This window comes from Diuraphis noxia, unplaced genomic scaffold, assembly GCF_037042655.1.
Source record: "Diuraphis noxia isolate RWA-SAM2 unplaced genomic scaffold, SU_Dnox_SAM2 contig0004, whole genome shotgun sequence".
Classification (NCBI taxonomy): Eukaryota; Metazoa; Arthropoda; class Insecta; order Hemiptera; family Aphididae; genus Diuraphis; species Diuraphis noxia.
Genome location: NW_028301714.1, coordinates 6,006,524 through 6,020,988, shown reverse-complemented (window position 1 = coordinate 6,020,988; position 14,465 = coordinate 6,006,524). Strand labels below are relative to the sequence as shown.

Sequence of the window (14,465 nt, the reverse complement as noted above, 5' to 3'; positions counted from 1 at the left end):
TTTCTGCAATATTACCTATTCAAATACCTCATACTATCATATTAAAATAATCTATGAGCAGTAACTATAAATTCAAATATTTTTTATTTCTATCATAAATTTCAAAAAAATATTTCATAAATGTTCATTAATCAAAATCAAAAATTAATCTTTTTACTTATCAAAATGTCAAATATTTTATATTTTTAATGTTGCACCCAATGACAACATTTATTAGAGTCTTATCAAAATCAATTCAGTAGTTTTGTAGTGCATTGCACGTTACGATTTTTAATTTTTTTTAGCTACAATAAGAACAACTCATAATGAACCTTATGAATGACCTAAATTTTCAAGTTTTTTTGGTCATCCAAAATTTTTTTACCGACACTTAAAAAAAATTCTCATAAAAATCGAAAATTTCAGTGGTCTATAAATAACTCAAAAAAGTCAAAAATTTTTCAAAATTAAACCTTAAATAGATAACATTAACATAAACATTTGGTGAAAATTTCAAGTATTTACAGTGATTAGTTTTTGAATTACAACCATATAAAAAATCGATTTTTTTGAAAACTGTTGGAAAATGTTTACTTTTGACCTGTATAATAATGCACCAAAGTATATTCACTTTTACATCGGCAACCACCCCCAAAGTTTGAAATTGAAGCATTATTTCGACTAGTTATGCTGTACACACACTAAAAAAAAAACACATCATGGTAAAATCGATACATTCCTCGCTCCGCTCAGATTCTAAAATATTTATAAGCATCTAAAGTTTGGATGAATTATATAAGCCTGTCAGCCTGTGACTTGAATATTTTACATGGTGCTTAAAAATATGACGCAGCTAGGGAGATATAGGGCACAGACTCCACTCAAAATATAAACAAATTTCATTTGAAATTTGAAAATTTGCTAGTTAAAGAAAGTCATAATTATAATCTATCCTCCTCCACTCACCACCAAAATATTTTGCTTGTTATTGCCTTGGTTAGCTTACTGTTTATTTTCTATTTATATACCTACCCATAGGCCATAATGTGCCAAATTTGTGTTCAGCAGAACCAATTTAATGTTGCTACTGGTCAGTTAGCTTTAATATAGATGTAACCGACCTAACATTAAACTTAAAGTTAAGAACATAATTTGTGCTTATAACATTAGTTTGATAATGATATTTTAATTTGTATACAATATAATTCTCTTTATACAATTATTATTGAACTTAATATCATTTTGTTTTCTTTTTGTTAAATATCTTATTTAACAATGATAACAACTATTATTTAATATTTTAAGTATATTAATGTAACTCCCCGTAAGGCTGTACACCACAAGAAATTCTGAAAGGTGATAGGTATTGTTGCAAAATCGATAAATTTAATAAAATAAATAAATAATAAGCATCTTCAAATTGTAATATTTTACAAACTTATAAGTTATAAGTTGCATGAAAATTGAAATGTAGCAAAAAAGTCAACTTTAAGTTGTATAATAGGTAGTAAATTTAATATTAAAGCTAACACAGATTGGTTTTGCTGAACATGAATTTAGTATGTTGCGCACCACACAGATATTAGAAGTAAGTTTAAAGATGAAAATATTACATTTTATTATTTAATGTGTAATTAAATTTAAAACATTAATCAGCTTAAGGAAACATCACTCTATAAACAAGGGTTTTTAGGATAGGGGAAAAAAAAAGGTCCAGTTCATACCAAAATGTGACAAATAAATAAATACTAAAATAAAATTGTATACATAATGTTGAAATTATTATTTTTAAACACTTATTATAATTTTGTATATTTTAATGAACACATTTTCAAAATTGAAAGGTTTCCCTCTTACCATCACAAAAATTAAGGTCCAGGTTAGATGATGAGATGCTTCTGTGAATAGGTGTATAATTATAACATCATGTAAACAAAAAAAAAATATAATTCATGTTTATTTTAAAGTATGGAACTATTTCAGTCCAAGAATATAATTTAAAAATTGTATAATGCTCATTATAATTGGTCCCCAAGCCACAAACCAACGTAACCAATCCAATAGTTGACCATACAAAACATGAGGTTTTTCCCATCTGAACAATTAAAAGTTAAGGAAAAATAAATATCATATTAAAATTTATGTATAACACATATTTTATAACAATTAAAAAAAGTGAATTGTCTTTATCAGAATAATAATAGAGACTTACCATCAAAACATAGATGATTTAATACGTAACAAATATTTCAAATGAACTTTATGTATAATTAAATACAAAATATTAAAATAATTCAATATTTTATTCTTAACATTTTATTAAATAATAATATATTTTATTCATTTTATTTTTTGATACTTAAAATGTATTGTTAATTTTTAATTGCCTGGATAATTACATTTAGTTCATCATATAAATCAGGGCTTTGAAACTAAATCAATCCATCATCCAAAAACAGGTATAAAAATTAAATATTTAATCCCGGTATTCAGTACTTTCAACGCAGTTATTCATTTTTTTTATCGATGAAATGTATTAGCATTGAATAGTTATCAGGGCAAAATCTGATCATCAAAGAAAATAAACATTTTTAATTTACATTTTCAGTATTCAAAAATATATTATTTGTGCATAAATTATAATTAAAACACAAAGTATCGACTCTAGTTTTTAATACACAAATTAATGATAACTAAATAAGAGCCTAAATCAAAACCAAGAATTCAATTATTCAGGTTCAAAGCCTTGATGAATTTAAATAATAAATTTAGAAGAAAAAAACGTTCTACCGACTGCGCAGTTTAAACCATTAGTATCATTGAAAAATAGAATTAACGACCTAAAATGTAAACACAAATTCAGATTTTAATAATTTTATGAGTAAGGTACTAAGATGTAACTATTTATCTTCATTGTTAATAACAGTTTTACACAAAAAATATTATTCAATATACAGAATGTCCCATGAGGATATACCCATTAACCATAGAGGGGAATTTGCTGCCTGGATAAAAACCAGTTTTTTGCCGTTTTATCTATAAACTGAAAAAAATATTAAAAATCATGAGATAAATGAAAATAAAATGTTGAAAGGTTAAAATTTTCAGAAAAATAAACTATAAAATAGGAATCTTTATTTTTTTCAAAAATTAAAAAATTAAATATATGTAGCCTTTGCCTATGTGAATAATAAAAAAAACAGATTTATGATATATTTATTATCTCAGGAGATATTGCAAATGGTAAATTCACGTAGGACACCCTGTATTATATTGAATTATAATTGAGCAACTGAATTGTGTAACAATGAATATAACATCTGATGGAACTATAGTTTTAACCTTTGAATGTTCAACTTAATTGTTAGTATTATCATAACAGAAATTGAAAATGAATAAATCATTATTAATCACAGAGCAATTATTTAAAATATATAAATGCTTTATTACTAGGTATAAGTTTTCCTTTTAAGAGGATGTGATTCCCGCAAGTGTCTTCTCTGTCTTATAAGTGCGTAACAGAAAATGTTATGCTCAGTAGAACACGTGTAGCTCTGTTAGTTTAAAATTTAGAGTGAATTGACCTCTAATAAAATTTAAAGTTAAGATTATTATCTAGGGTTTCTCATAGGCATTTTATTACATTTTAATTTTAAAGCAAGTTATGAGTTTTTTAAAATAATACATTTTTTGTATACCTATCTTAAGATACTCCTAACTCGCACTTACTTACCCACAACTTATGCAATTGTAAGACAGAAACAATACTTGCAGATGTGAGGTCCTCTCAATGGTAACACGGTATACTATTCATAAATTATTATCATCCTATTAATAGCATAATATATTATTTAATGTTTTTAATTCACAAACAATGAAATTGTATACAAAACTAATGTACCAACATGTTTTCATAGATTATGATGTCCATAAATTTACATATTCAAAATTAATAAAAAGCGGGTAAGTCGTGTATGTCGCTCTGCTGTACAGTAGGTTACAAGTGGGTTACTGTAATGGATGGAATTAAATTTGAATCCAATGATATTATATCATTGTATACAAAAAACGATTCTGAGCGAAGACGGTTTATCTGTCTAGGATATATTATAGATTATTAAAAATTTTCAAATCTTAGATTTAAAAAGAAAATTTTTTATGAATTTCTAGTTTGAAATAATTTGCGAATTTTCGTGATTTTTACATATAATGTCAAAATTAAAACTTTGAATGCTTGTAAAAAAAAATTGTGACTACGCATTTATTTTATTTTTCAATTTTTATTGTAAATCGCTCCGCTCAGAATCTAAAACTATGTTATATGATCATAATAAATATACGTAATTTCTCTTTTTAAAATGTTTCTTCTTAAATATCTTTATAATAAAAAGGATACGGGTTACGGAACATTCTTTTTAAATCAACTTTCTCCTTACAATACGGACATGTTTGTTTTTTACCAACAATACACCATCCCCGAATACAAAATTCATGAAATCTATAATTTCAAAATATAATATTTTAAATACAATTTCAACAATTTTTAAATAATTTTTAAAAAACTTACGTATGATCACATGTTAATTGGAAAGTAGACTCAATTATACCTTCTTCGCCAGCATTAACTAACAATTTGTTACCGCACACAGCACAAATATTTTTATCCAAATTTCTAGTTGGCATTCCTTGAGGCGTATAATACTAATAATATTAATGCAAAAATAAATAATTAACAATACTTAGATCAGAGGCGGTTTGAATATATTATACTTAGTGGTGCAAGACAATATAAAGATACCCACTCACTCCCCCACCCCCACCGCGATCATAATAGAAATTACAAATAAATAATTTTTAAGAAGTTTATAATTTATAATTATAAGGCCCTTATATTCTTAACTCGACGCTTTCAACAGTTTCAGCCACGATTATCATTTATCATATGTCATTGATTAGGTAATTTATTACTTTTTTCATTTATTGAACATTAAAATTAAACATTGCGGTCAGCACATGCTCAACTAAGACCACCCACCCCTTTAACATTGGAGGTGCAGTGCACCAATAACAGTATACTCAAACCGCCTCTGACTTAGATGATGAGATTACATATCAATTGTCTATAACTAAAGACCGGATTTTACATATAATGCATGTTCATATTTTTATAAGCAATTACATGCAGTAAATGTGTTTTCATCAATCATATTTAAATAAATAATATAACAAATTTTTATTTTGCATATTTTATAATATAAAAACGCATGTTTTTGCATAGTTCGTATAAACTAAGTATAAATTTAATTTAATTTTATAATTGTATGTACAATATTATAAATTAATTATGAATTGAAAATATTTTTAAAAATAAAATATTTCGTTAGGTATTCACTATTCATTGCATACTGATTTTCCTATCGTATATTTTTATCTTATCGATTTTGTCTAACATTATTGACTTATTGTCAATACTACAGAACACGAACTGATAGCCTGACGACTGTAGTTCGAAGAGTACATTCGGCAATAGTCAACAACCAAGGTACTGTAAAAATGTGTACATTTTGTATAACATTGTTTGAGTTTGTTATTCTACAATGCCAAAGTGTCTAAGTTAGAAATTATCATCACTTAGAAAATTGATTGAACCGTATAACAAATCAGGTGAGGTGTTCAAAACATTAAATAATAATTCAGTTTTTTGTCAATATTGTAATAAAGTAGTTGTAGTACAAAAAAAATTTCAAATTGATCAGCATGTTCAGTCATTTTCTCACGAAAAATATTCGAAAACTCCAACTTCTAAACAAACATTTGTTAATCAATAGTCAACATCTGGTGAAAATCATCAGTATTTTTCCAAGACCTTTGTTAAGCTTAGATTGCTTCTAACATACCACTGCATAAATTACAAAACACCAATTTCACATCTTTTTTGTTAAAATATACTCATCTACATATAGCTAGTACCCTAAGGAAGAATTATGTAATCAAATGTAACACAGACATTTTAAAAAAAATACGAGAAAATATAGGAAGTTCATTCATATATTTTTGTATCAATAAAACTATTGACTCGCGAGGCAAATATATGACAAACTTTATAGTTGGAAAATTAAATGTTGATTTACCATTAAAATCGTATCTTTTAGCATCTAAAGTACTTGAAAAAACAAATAATAATACCATTGATTCTATAATCAATGATAATACCATAGAAAATTTGGAAGTTTATCTGCATACAAATATATTCTCACAAACCGCTGTCATAATTTAACCGAGGTTAATATAAAATATATTATTGTTATAAATTAATATATATCGAATAAATTGTATATTTTTTCATTTTAATTCATTTTTATCATCATTATATAATATAATATTGTAGTTTATTTATTTTTGCATAATTTATATTTTGATTTTATAACTTTACAATAAATAAATAGCTGTAGAACAGTGGCGTAGACAAGGGGGCATGGGGGTCAGATCCCCCCCATTAGCTTTATTTTTTGTTTTTGCTTACATTATGTAGTATGCACTATAATGTAATATTTTTTCATATTGTGAATTTTGATCTATCGAGCTATTGAATTTTGACAGTTTTTTCAATATACTGATTACTGAATAACATTATAATTTTATTTTCGTTTATTTATAGCAAATTAGCAAAGTAAACAGTAATATTTATTTGGTCGAAATGGTCGATGACGATTGACGACTACGATTATGCTTTATTATAGCTTATCTTATTATTTATAGAGACAACAATATACAGTGTATTATATATATAATATGTATGACGTATGTCTATAAAATTACGTTTACACACTTTGAATTTTTCAATATTATAAATATTTAAAATTTATTTTTTATTAATTTTATTAGACTTTAAATAATCATGCTAAACATGAATACCATAAACATTAAACTAGGTACCTTAGAAAAAAATTTTGAGAGGGTGGGGAATTTTCCAATTTTCACCTCACATATAGTTGTTGTTTTTTTTTTTTTTTGATCCTCTCCCTTTCAGAAATCATATGTCTATGCCACTGCTGTAGAATTAAAAACTATTTTGCATGTTTGTCATTTTAGATTCTGAACGAAGTGATGAATGTATTGATTTTACAATGATGTGTGTTTTTTTTTTTTTTTTTTTTGTGTCTGTGTACAGCATAACTAGTCGAAATAATGCTTCGATTTCAAACTTTGGGGGTGGTTTCCGATGTAAAATTGAAGATCCTTGGTGCATTAAAGAGGTCAAAAGTAAACATTTTCCAACAGTTTTCAAAAAAATCGAGAAAAACAAAAAAAAAATGACAGAAAAACGGGAATTTTTACGCGAAATCAGTTTTCGACCAAATCGATTTTTTTATATGGTTGTAATTCAAAAAATAATCACTTTAAATACTTGAAATTTTCACCAAATGTTTATGTTAGTGTTCTCTATATACAGTTTAATTTTCAAAAATTTTTGACTTTTTTTGAGTTATTTATAGACCACTGAAATTTACACATTTTTTGAGAATTTTTTTTTGAAGTGTCGGTAAAAAAATGTTGGATGACTAAAAAAACTTGAAAATTTAATACAAGGTTCCTTATGAGTTTTTCTTATTGTAGCTAAAAAAAATTAAAAATCGTAAATCACAATTTTTTTTAATAAGCTTTTATAGTTCAAAATTTTACGAAATCTGTCGAAAACGCGAAAATTTGCAAGTAATTTTGAAGTTGAAAAATCATAAAATTTTTTGCGTTTATAACTAAGGATTAAAAATACAACACTAAGTTCTCCATAAGTTTTCCTTCAAGTAGCTATAGAGAAAACTCGAAGTATCATTATAGAAAAAATTTTAAGTGCGTTTGAATTTTAAATTTTTACGAAATAGCGTAACGATAACGATTTATCCTGAAACGATTTTAAATATTTGTTATTATTCAAAAAGTATAAGTCCTAGATACTTGAAAATTTTACCAGTTATTAGGATTGGTATTTTCTTTACATGATTAAATTTTCAAAATATTTTGACTTTTTTTGAGATATTTATAGACGACTGAAATTTTCAATTTGTCTGAAAATTTTTTTTTGAAGTGTCGATAAAATTTTTTTGGCCCTATCAAAATACTTGAAAATTTAATACAAAGTTCCTCATAAGTTATTCTTAAAGTGATTAAAAAATTATAAGAATACATAGGCACAATTTTTTTTTATAAGCGTTTATAGTTCAAATTTTTACGAAATCTGTCGAAAATGTGAAAATTTGCAAGTAATTTTGAAGCTGAAAAATCATAAAAATTTTTGTGTTTATAACTAAAGATTAAGAATACATCACTAAGTTTTCCATAAGTTTTACTTCAAGTAGCTATAGAGAAAACTCGAAGCGTCATTATAGGAAAAATTTTAATTGCGTTTGAATTTTAAATTTTTACGAAATAGCGTAACGATAACGATTTATTCTGAAACGATTTTAAATATTTGTTATTATTCAAAAAGTATGAGTCCTAGATACTTGAAAATTTTACCAGTTATTAAGATTGTCATTTTCTTTACATGATTTAATTTTCAAAATATTTTGACTTTTTTTGAGATATTTATAGACAACTGAAATTTTAAATATTTCTGAAAAATTTTTTTGAAGGGTTGATAAAATTTTTTTGGCCCAATAAAAATACATGAAAATTGAATACAAAGTTCCTCATTAGTTATTCTTATAGTAATTAAAAATTTATAAAAATACATAGGCACAATTTTATTTTATTAGTATTTGAAGTTCAAATATTGACTTAATACGTAAAAATTACGGCAATGTTCAAATTATCTTAGATAGAAATTCATATAAATTTTTCTTTTTAGATCTAAGATTTGAAAATTTAATACAAGGCTCCTAACATATTTTTACAATAGCAGTTGAAAAATAAAAGAAATATACATGAATACATTTTTTTTTTTTAAAGCATTCAAAGTCTGAATTTTTACAAAATACATAAAAATCACGAAAATTCGCAAATAATTTTAAACTAGAAATTCATCAAGTATTTTCCTTTTATACCTAAGATTTGAAAATTTAATACAAGGCTCCTAACATATTTTTACAATAGCAGTTGAAAAATAAAAGAAAGATATAGTCACAAATTTTTTTTATAAGAATTTACAGTTCAAAATTTGATTAAATACATAAAATATACGGCAATGTTCAAATTATCTTAGATAGAAATTCATAAAAGTTTTTCTTTTTAATTCTAAGATTTGAGAATTTAATACAAGGCTCATAATATAGTTTTGCAATAGCAGTTGAAAAATAAAAGAAATATATAGCCAATTTTTTTTTTTACATGCATTCAAATTTTAATTTTGACAACATACGTAAAAATCACGAAAATTCGTAAATTATTTTATTCTAGAAATTCATAAAAAATTTTCCTTTTATACCTAAGATTTGAAAATTTAATACAAGATTCCTTACAAATTTGTCAATCTTTATCACAAAAAAAATGTCCACCGGAAATTCAAATTAAATTTTTATTAACATTTGAATTTCAAATATTGACAAAAATTCGTCAAAACCAAGAATATTTGCAAATTATTTTGTAGTTCAAAATTCATAATATTGTTTGTATTTATATCTAAGGTTATAAAATTTAACACCAAGTTTTCCATAAGTTTTGCTTCAAATAGCTATAGAGAAAATTTGAAGTGTCATTATAGGAAAAATGTTTTGAGCGTTTGAGTTTTAAATTTTTATGAAATCGCGTAATGATAACGATTTATCCTCAAACCAGGTACATGTATATCTATGATAATATAAAGTATTATGAATTATGATAACTACACTAATTGATTAACCATGACATATGCAAAATGCGTCTTAATTGAAAAATAAAATATTTGTTTCAAAATAGAATATATGACAATATTTAAATAGAATGACAAATCATCTCCGTTCAGAATCGTTTTTCGTATACAATGATACCTATCATTGCATTCAAATTTAATCCCATCCATTACAGTAACCTACAGTACAGCAAAGCGACATCCACGACTTACCCGCTTTTTTTTTTATTGCATATGTTGACTTTTTTTAGTGCATGTTTGCATGCATATTTTACAATTTAAAATGCATATAAATCCGGTCTTTATCTATAACTATATACTCATCACATTTTTTTAATACTATACCAAAATTTATATAATGTGGCTATTGTTAAAATTGTTTAGATCCAGCATAAATAAGGAATTTATGAGTAATTGCTATTTCTTGCAAAATTTTTTTTAGCAAAGTGCTTTAAAAAAATTAAATAATTTATACAAAGAATAAGTATTATGTCATTGCATAACTTATTTTATAAATTTAAAATTCTTACTCCCAAGTGTGCAGCCATTTTAGATGCACATATCTCGGCAATATCTTGTCCTAAGACACCAAAATACAACCCATAGTACATAATCATTAATCCATAATCCATCCATACAGCTGGGTTAACATTGAATACAACACTGATGCCAAAGAATGCAGCAACCATGATAAAGTATCCAACAATACCAAGTACGTATGTTAGTTTGTAGATGAAATAGAACCATTTGTACACCAATCTGGATAACATTTATGCCATCACACTATATACAACATGATGTATTATTTTATATAAGTGCTCGCCTTAGCGATAAATATGACAAGACCAGGGCGCCTACAATGTTTATAATGGGACAATGGTTGAAAACTCCCTAAGATGGTATTAAAACCTAAATGTTGGGATCAAAATATAGTAAATAATAAATATAATTATGATTTTAACTACGTATTCAAAAATATAAAGGAGAAATATTCTTAATCCTGATTTTAGTTATTTTGTTTTTAATTTAATGAGGATTATTAACTTTGTGAGGGAAGTTTACATTTTGAACAAATGGCTCTGGTTTTTAAGGGGCACCCTTGTGACAGGAATAAAAACATACCTAGGTGTTGATCCTTGTAAAGGTTTTTCTAAAGCTTTTCGTACCACTAGCCCTGTGATCAATGAAAATAATGTCCAAAATACAATAAACCTCCAATATGACATACGAATGGACATTATAAATGGTATTAACCATAACGCTAAAGATGTCACAATCTAAAGAATGAATCAGTTAGCACAATACAACATAATATAAATTTTAAAAATACAATTTACTTGAAATGATCTAAAATGTCTTCTTTTCCATTCTATTAAAACTATTTGTGCAACAATCATGGTAATCATTAAAATTAGCAGCATCTCAGCATGCATTGACTCATGGCCTTTATGCAATTCATGTAATTTTCTATGTTCTTCCCTGAGAATTATAATACAACATAATAAATTTAAATTATAATCTAACATATTAAAACATAAGAACTTTTTAAGAAAGAAAAAACATACAATTTATATATTTAATAATTTTAAATTTCTAACTAACAATGTTGATTTTGATAAATATATATTTACACATATTAAAGTATGGCAAGGTTTTATTGTTTATTTTTTAATTGTAAAAACATAAATAATGATTCTAGATGACATTTATAATAAAACAAGTCGATAAAATCAAGCTATCTATACTTATAACTATTATTAAATTTGGAATTTTCATTTTGATTCCTATAACTAAAAATCTTCAGATAAAATATTGTATTAAAAAGGAAATCTGCTACAAACTGATGTCTTACAGTAGTCAATAACTGTAGATGTGTACTAAATAGTTACCTACATTAATAATTTATATTTTGTATGACATTATTTTCCAACTGGCAACTAATCTAAACTTTAAAAGAATTACCTATCCTGTTTTATACATGGATAATTAAAAAATATCAATGTTAACAAATTCAGTAATTGTGTTTAATTATTTTACATCAAATAGTTTATACTATTGTATTTTTTAAATTTAGTCCACCATAATTATGATGCATGTGGTTGTATTAACCTAACCAGTAAGTATACTTATCAAATATAATTATTTTTATTACTATAATACATTGATTTGAGCATACCTCATTTGTTCTTCTCTGGTCAAAATTCTTGTGACATTTTCTACTGGTTCAATCTAAGTAGAATAAAAATATTTATCAATGAAATTTTATAATTGCAAACTATCGAAATTATAAATTATAAATTAGATGCTCATTATTATTTTTTAATTTAAACTCACGGCCAGCTCTGTGATATTTATATTGTCCATTTTTGGATTTTGACTGATGTAGGCTGATCACTTCATTAATATTTTGAAAATTTTTAGTAATACTGTTGACACATTATTGAATGTATTTAAATCATTAAATATCGGTTGATGATACCATATCTAATAGAAAAAAGTAGGTATAGTGAAAAACAAAACATTAATTATTGTAAAAATAGGAGGTATATTAAATAACAAAACATTAATTGTAAAATAATATACAGTTATAAATTGAATAAGAACACAGATCGTATAAGTATAATATAAATAAAATCTGTTCAAGAAACCTTTTCACTTAGAAATCTCAATTTATCACTTATTAAGTTAAATAATCAAACAATTACAATAGCAAATGAAGTTAAGTATTTTGGTTTAGCTTTAGATAAATTCCTAACCTGGAGTCCACACGTACAAATTTTGCATAAAATTGTTAACTTAAGGCTTCACCTCCTAAAACTGCTCTTGAAATCCAAAATTTCCCTACCCAATAAACTTACAATATACAAGTCAATAATTCAACTAGTTTGGACATAGAGTTCTGCAAAGCCATCCAATACCAAAACGCTCCAGGCGTTTCAATCCAACCTTTTACAATTAGTAACATCTTCTCCTTGGTATTTCGCAAACAAAAATCTTCATGAAGATCTAAAAATTCCTACCCTTAATCAATTATCGAAATTATATTACTTTAAATTTGATACTAACTTAAACTCACATCATAACCCATTATTCAAACAATAATCCTCAATTTTCATTCACAGTGATGTATGCAGAAGACTCAAAAGACATTGCCCTAGAGACCTACTAAGATAAATAAAAAAAAAAAACAATAATACCAAAAAAGTAACTGCGTGTGTGGCAATGCCGAATGTCTCCCCGTAAATACTACCTTTAGGTGAGTAGCCATTAGTTATCAACATTTACTCATTATACTTATTGTGAATAATTTTAATAATAAAGAAAAGGTTACTTACTTTCAGAATAAAATATTGTGATAATTTTTTTAAAAAACAATCGTCTTAAAAATGACGATGGATAAACTAAAAATGAATTAATTTGAACAACTGTTTAAGAAATAAACTGTAACAATATGGCATATTTTTTTTTAGGTAAGCTATCAATATTTACCTTTAGTAAATAATAGCAAATAACTATCTACTCTATGCATATTGCATACTATAGTGATAAAAGATGAATTAATATATCTACAAAATATGACGGGCTACAATTCTTACTTTTTAAATATTTAATGTTTCATAATATTTATTTTTTTTATTTTAGTTTTAATGGTTTAATCATTTCAATTTCTAATCTTTAATCAATAAAATATTATCTATAGTAAACAGTGTTCAGTCACATACATCTACAAACAATTTGTCCTACGTGTTACATTTTTGTGTAATTTCATTATTGATTTTATAATAATTGCATAGTGGTAGGTACAGTCGTGGCACAGTGCTATTACCATAAAATTAAAATTGTTCGGAGAGGGCATACCAAACTTATAAACTAAATTATGTACCTATTATAATTCATAATACATAAATATTTCACTCATGGGTTGCTGTATAATTGCATAAAGGATGTAATTGTGCAACACGCAACTCTTATGAACCGATTAAAAATGTTAAATATAAAAGGGCCACTAATTAGTAATTGAAAAGTAAACTAATTTATGATGGACTCATTGATTTGGGGGTGGGTGGGCTGTAGCGCTGATAAGCTAAGCGCAAAACATCACTGGTACTTAAAATGCGTTCGAAATTGTGTATAAGTACCTATGTCTAAAAATTATATTATAGAATTAAAATATTATTAGTATAATAGTATATAAAAATGAGTCATTGAACAGCAAAATCGAGTTAAATAATCCGAATACTCCGGATAATCCGTGAAATCCGGATTTGACAAATCCAAATAATTCGGATTTTTTAAAATCCGAATATGCCCACCACTAGTGCCAGGTAGTACACTTTTAGTATTGCCCACCATAAAAAGAAATTGATTTGCACTACTGATTGGAAAATATGGTAAAATTTAGGGACTAGAGACAAATTAAGTTTTCAAACATTCTTGAAACCGTGGAAAACGATCTTAAATAATTTTTACAAAATGCCATACAACTAACCATTATTATAAAAGTGGGATTCTCAGACATAATATAAAATAAACGAAACTGCGTTAATACCACTATTTTTTTTTTTTTTTTACAGTAGATACTTATAACAAACCAATATCATAATATTCTTAATACTTTATCGCCTGAACACACGATCACAGAATATATTATTTAATCGTG

General features: G+C 25.5%; 1 protein-coding gene across 1 annotated transcript; it reads right to left on the bottom strand.

Moving 5' to 3' along the window:
- Nucleotides 1-1,738: 1,738 nt before the first annotated feature.
- On the bottom strand, nucleotides 1,739-13,405 carry LOC107169373 (E3 ubiquitin ligase RNF121). The gene is made up of 9 exons (XM_015519098.2): nucleotides 13,141-13,405; nucleotides 12,140-12,289; nucleotides 11,982-12,034; nucleotides 11,143-11,284; nucleotides 10,928-11,082; nucleotides 10,336-10,564; nucleotides 4,547-4,680; nucleotides 4,376-4,477; nucleotides 1,739-2,074 (listed from the first exon to the last, which is right to left on the bottom strand). Exons 2-9 carry the CDS (start codon nucleotides 12,167-12,169, stop codon nucleotides 1,954-1,956), a joined length of 966 nt encoding a protein of 321 aa, XP_015374584.2. The 5' UTR covers nucleotides 12,170-12,289; nucleotides 13,141-13,405; the 3' UTR covers nucleotides 1,739-1,953.
- Nucleotides 13,406-14,465: the final 1,060 nt, after the last annotated feature.

Bases quoted from the DNA above. Each gene is read 5' to 3' on its own strand.
- LOC107169373 (XM_015519098.2), bottom strand. From the start codon at position 12,169: ATGGACAATATAAATATCACAGAGCTGGCC. The intron at 11,285-11,981 runs GTATGCTCAAAT...TATAATTCTCAG, and splicing joins ACCAGAGAAGAACAAATGAG to GGAAGAACATAGAAAATTAC. The intron at 10,565-10,927 runs GTATGTTTTTAT...AATGTTATCCAG, and splicing joins TTACAAGGATCAACACCTAG to ATTGGTGTACAAATGGTTCT.